Consider the following 5677-nt stretch of genomic DNA (forward strand, 5'->3'; position numbering starts at 1 on the left):
ATATTTTCAAATGGAGCAGTTGTCAGTGAAGTTTAGTAATTAATTGATGACTGTCTTCAGACGCCTGATTGGTTCAACTATATGTGCTTATGGTTAGATCCAAAACCTGCACTATCTCTGCCCTTTTCTGGACCAGTTTGACACCCCTATGATCAATACCTGATTATTTAACTCATTCTGATTCCCTACTAAACTTCACTGACAACTGCTCCATTTCCCAAGGCACCTTAACGTCTATGAAGGCTTTTAATCCAACGACATGAAGCGCTCGAGCTCTTCAGTTACTGCTGTTTAAAGCTTACAATCTTAACTCTAACTTACTGCAGTGTTTCAATTTAAAGCACTCTAACGCTGTCTACTGTTAGCTCTGGTATAAGGTTATGGCTCCTGTCCTTATCGGAATGTTCACTAAATACAGTATCTACGTCACAAGAACAAATTATCAACTTCCACCATCAGTCTTGTTTGGCGGCGTCCGGATCGTCACTTTCCACTGTCTGCAAGGGTAGGACTAATCCGAGGAGCCAACGGCTCCCGAAAACGTCCTTCAGGTTGGCCCTCCAGGGGTTCCTGCTCTCCGTCAGGTGTCCTCTCTGCATCTGGCACCAGGTCTGACCCCGGGCCACCAGGAGGACCTGCTGGCAGCAGAATCCGGCGCAGACCAGGCCGATGCCAAGCCATACGTAGAGCATCAGGACCAGGAAGAGCTGTAGACCCGAGACGGACCCTGTTGGGGGAGGAAATGAGACTCATTAATGGCGTGTTTTCACGACCTGTGCTGTGTATGTATGTCTAAGGTAGTTACCCTCATAAGGGAATTTACAATGAAAAAGAAGAAGAAAACCAGACGACCTGACCCAACCAAGACCCATTTCTTGGTACCCATCACTGGGGAACCCAAAATGGCCCAGAGTGGGTTACCGGTACTGTACTGTCCTTTCCCCACAACCCTTGTTCCTGTCCCCACAACCCTTGTTCCTGTCCCCACAACCCTTGTTCCTGTCCCTACAACCCTTGTTCCTGTCCCCGCAACCCTGGTTCCTGTCCCCACAACCCTGGTTCCTGTCCCCACAACCCTTGTTCCTGTCCCCACAACCCTTGTTCCTGTCCCCACAACCCTTGTTCCTGTCCCCACAACCCTTGTTCCTGTCCCTACAACCCTTGTTCCTGTCCCCGCAACCCTGGTTCCTGTCCCCGCAACCCTGGTTCCTGTCCCCACAACCCTTGTTCCTGTCCCCGCAACCCTGGTTCCTGTCCTCACATCCCTGGTTCCTGTCCCCGCAACCCTGGTTCCTGTCTCCGCAAGCCTGGTTCCTGTCCCCACAACCCTTGTTCCTGTCCCCACAACCCTGGTTCCTGTCCCCGCAACCCTGGTTCCTGTCCCCACAACCCTTGTTCCTGTCCCCACAACCCTTGTTCCTGTCCCCACAACCCTTGTTCCTGTCCCCACAACCCTTGTTCCTGTCCCCACAACCCTTGTTCCTGTCCCCACAACCCTTGTTCCTGTCCCTACAACCCTTGTTCCTGTCCCCGCAACCCTGGTTCCTGTCCCCACAACCCTGGTTCCTGTCCCCACAACCCTTGTTCCTGTCCCCACAACCCTTGTTCCTGTCCCCACAACCCTTGTTCCTGTCCCCACAACCCTTGTTCCTGTCCCTACAACCCTTGTTCCTGTCCCCGCAACCCTGGTTCCTGTCCCCGCAACCCTGGTTCCTGTCCCCACAACCCTTGTTCCTGTCCCCGCAACCCTGGTTCCTGTCCTCACATCCCTGGTTCCTGTCCCCGCAACCCTGGTTCCTGTCTCCGCAACCCTGGTTCCTGTCCCCACAACCCTTGTTCCTGTCCCCACAACCCTGGTTCCTGTCCCCGCAACCCTGGTTCCTGTCCCCACAACCCTTGTTCCTGTCCCCACAACCCTTGTTCCTGTCCCCACAACCCTTGTTCCTGTCCCCACAACCCTTGTTCCTGTCCCCACAACCCTGGTTCCTGTCCCCGCAACCCTGGTTCCTGTCCCCACAACCCTTGTTCCTGTCCCCACAACCCTTGTTCCTGTCCCCTACAAACCTTGTTCCTGTCCCCACAACCCTTGTTCCTGTCCCCACAACCCTGGTTCCTGTCCCCGCAACCCTGGTTCCTGTCCCCCCAACCCTTGTTCCTGTCCCCACAACCCTTGTTCCTGTCCCCCCAACCCTTGTTCCTGTCCCCACAACCCTTGTTCCTGTCCCCACAACCCTTGTTCCTGTCCCTACAACCCTTGTTCCTGTCCCCGCAACCCTGGTTCCTGTCCCCACAACCCTTGTTCCTGTCCTCACAACCCTTGTTCCTGTCCCCACAACCCTTGTTCCTGTCCCCACAACCCTGGTTCCTGTCCCCGCAACCCTTGTTCCTGTCCCCACAACCCTTGTTCCTGTCCCCTACAACCCTTGTTCCTGTCCCCACAACCCTTGTTCCTGTCCCCACAACCCTTGTTCCTGTCCCTACAACCCTTGTTCCTGTCCCCCAAAAAGGGTACTATACTCGCTGAGGACAGAACGCAGCCACAGAGAAGGGGGACTTTTCTAGAACATCTGTAAAAACCAACCCTGACCGCTCGGTGTACATTATCTTTGCCTGGATATTCCACAGGGAGGAAGACCCGGGGCTGACCCAGGCTAAGACCAGGTTGATCTGAAGATTTTACTCACCCATGAAAAAGTATCCCGTGGAGAGGGGGAGCAGGGTGAGGAAGGTAAGGGGGTTCTCGAAGGAGAGCTGGTACTCTACGGTGAGGTAGGCCACGCCCAGGACCAGCGAGTACAGGCAGGTGCAGGACGTGTAGATGCAGAACATGATGAAGTAGCGCATGTTTTTGTTGCCAATGCAGTTCCCGGTGAAGAAGCAGTGATGGTCCCTTTTCAGGATCACCTTCTTGCACAGCTTGCAGAAGTGACGGCCGTTCAGCAGGTAGTGCGCGTCCACCTTGTCGGAGCAGTGCGGCGAGCACACCGGCACCGCGGGCTCATTGGCGCTGGCGGCGGGATACCTGATGGTCATCATGTAGTTACCCAGAGCGTTGAACATCATGAAGAGGAAGACCAGCGTGTGGATTATCGTGGAGCCCCCGGACAGCGCGTCTGGGCTCGGGAAGATCGTCGGGAGGAAGAAGCCGAAGTGCAGGACGAAGGTGGCGGCTGTGGCAGTGAAGAAGTAGGCGGGAGCGACAGCATTGAGGAGCCGCAGCTTCAACATCCTGGTGAACATTTCTGGAGGACAAAAGATCAGGACAGGAAGTTAAAAATGATGCACAAATTCCAAGTAAAAAAAAAGATAAATAATACAATTGTAAAACATTTTTCCACTTGTATAAGTTGTAAAAAAATACAATCTGTTATCTCTGAGAATACAAATGAAGCTAATAAAATGAAACTACTTTCTTAAAACAAAGAAAATCTTAAAGTTATTGAAGAGAATACAAAGGAATAATACATTTGTAAAATATATGAATTAAATATCAATTCAAGTTAGATGTATATTTTTTAATTAATAAATTGTGTCAAATTAATAAATTTTCTTTTTAAATCACACACCTAATAATTGAAATATGCGTTTCAAAGAAGTTGGAAGAAATATATAAATTAAATTAAAATACACTTCAGGACCAAAACAAAACAGTTCTGTGAAGAAAACGAATAAATATTATTAATTATTTAAACAAAAGCCTTTTTTATTTAATTATTTACCAATTTGTCAAGACAGATTCATATAGAAAATGGATGGAATATCATATTTGATTGTATTTATAAATTTCACTTAAAATAGACAAATATTCAATTAAAATAAGTATGGATAAAAACTAGAGGTAGGGTATAACTATATAAATTGGCAAACATAATAATAAATAGATGTATAATATATATTTCATATTATTTAAACATTAATTCAATCATTTAATCGCTGTATTAGAAAACTACAGAGACGTTCTTCTAAGAATCTCCTGAACTGGGTCTTTGGTCTCTGGGGCCGCTGACAGAACCAAGAATATCCCCCCAAAGGGGTCTCCTGACCCGGACCGCATCACGTCCTCACTGTTGATCCACTCAAACACAAACCGGGGGTCTTTGAATGAGCCGATGACGTCACCCCGTCGACCCTGCTATAAGAAAATGTAGTGTCGGTCTCTTACCTGCGAGTGAGCGGTTCGGTCCTTCCAGCAGGAACGAGCTCCTTCAGAACCGACTGATGCTCAACCTCAACAGCGTCTGGTCCATTCTAGTCCCGTCGACAGCGCCCCCTGCTGGTTTGGATGCGTCACGGCATCAGTTTCTTCACATCGATTAAAAAGTAAACAAATAAAAATAAAAGCATGATTGTTTAGTTTATTTAACCCTTTAGACACATCAGGCTGATACCAAATGAACGAGAAGAAGATAAAAACTGGGAAACTTAAACTTAACCTTTCGAACAGGTTAGATTATGCAATTAATATCATAATAAAAATATAAGAATCATACAAATATTAAGAATTAATATGCTTTAAAAAAAAAAACATATTTTAATATTTAAACGTAGAGGTTGTCAAATCCTCTACGATGGCTAAAACCATACAGCAGGTGGCAGTATCTATGTAGTAGAATCAGTCAGGAAACAATGAATCAAATTAGCGATAGAATAAAATGGAATATAACTAAAATATAAAAAAGCAAATAAAAAAAAAAAAGATACATACATTAATATGGCAGTTATTCATATTATGATTATTATAATAGCTGTATCGTCTTGGTTCAATTTAATAAAAGTATATATTTGAAACCGTAGATGTATATGAAAATCACACACCGAGAGATATGCATAACAAAAAAAAGAAATATTACAATGTAATTAAAATACATTTCAGAACCAAATCAAAACAAGACAGAATTTTTGGAAGAAAACGATAAATATAAATATTACATATTATATGAATTAAAATGAAAGCCATGAATCAATCCTAGGACAAGATTATTTTTAAATTCTACAACAATTTATGAAGTCAGTTTAATAAAGAAAATGTATGGCCTGTTGTTATAATCATTTTTTTCATTTAATTAAAAACAACAACAAAAAAAGAACATACATATGTATATACATAATGTTAGGAAAACATATTTTAGACATAAACCTAATAAATATTTAAGAGAGAAGGAAAGCAAAAAATAAGAAAAAGTGAAGATATTCTAAATAGAGGGATGATGTGATTTAATGGTATCCTGGTCTAGAAAGGCGCTATATAAATAGAGATTATTATTATTATAATTATTATTATTATGTATCAATGTAACAAGTCATTTAAACTTAAAATTAGTTTTATTCCTTTTTTTTCTAATGAACAAGTAATTTTTAAAAGATAAACGTATGACTATTGTTTTCATCTTCAATTCATACTGTTGATCTTTAAAATAAAATAATTTCCACATTTCGTGTTGTGAAAAAAAACACATTTTGGTTCAAACATTACGTTTTCATTTTTTTATTTAAATAATTGAATAACAAAATAATATTATTAATATTAACTGAAAACAGATCTGTTTCTCTTTTTATAATGAGTGTTAATTAGTCAAAACATTTTAAACGCGTGTGGATATTTGTGGACGCTCCCTGGAGTCGCTCCGGTGTGTCCTGTCAGACGGTCCCTCAGCAGACTCGGAGGCAGACACGCCAA

The 5677-nt window shown here is 43.8% G+C and overlaps 1 protein-coding gene across 2 annotated transcripts; it reads right to left on the minus strand.

Annotated features, from left to right (window-relative positions):
* Positions 1 to 125: 125 nt before the first annotated feature.
* zdhhc22 (zDHHC palmitoyltransferase 22) lies at positions 126 to 4275 on the minus strand. Of its 2 annotated transcripts, none has more exons than XM_087779944.1 (3): positions 4163 to 4275; positions 2685 to 3242; positions 126 to 707 (listed from the first exon to the last, which is right to left on the minus strand). In XM_087779944.1, exons 2-3 carry the CDS (start codon positions 3238 to 3240, stop codon positions 484 to 486), a joined length of 780 nt encoding a protein of 259 aa, XP_087636070.1. In that variant the 5' UTR covers positions 3241 to 3242; positions 4163 to 4275; the 3' UTR covers positions 126 to 483. The 2 variants fall into 2 exon arrangements, with proteins under 2 accessions (XP_087636070.1, XP_087636069.1); XM_087779943.1 differs by having other exon boundaries at positions 126 to 727.
* Between the last annotated feature and the right edge of the window lie 1402 nt (positions 4276 to 5677).

This window comes from Callionymus lyra, chromosome 18 (genome assembly GCF_982586985.1).
Source record: "Callionymus lyra chromosome 18, fCalLyr1.hap1.1, whole genome shotgun sequence".
In the NCBI taxonomy this organism is placed as follows: Eukaryota; Metazoa; Chordata; class Actinopteri; order Syngnathiformes; family Callionymidae; genus Callionymus; species Callionymus lyra.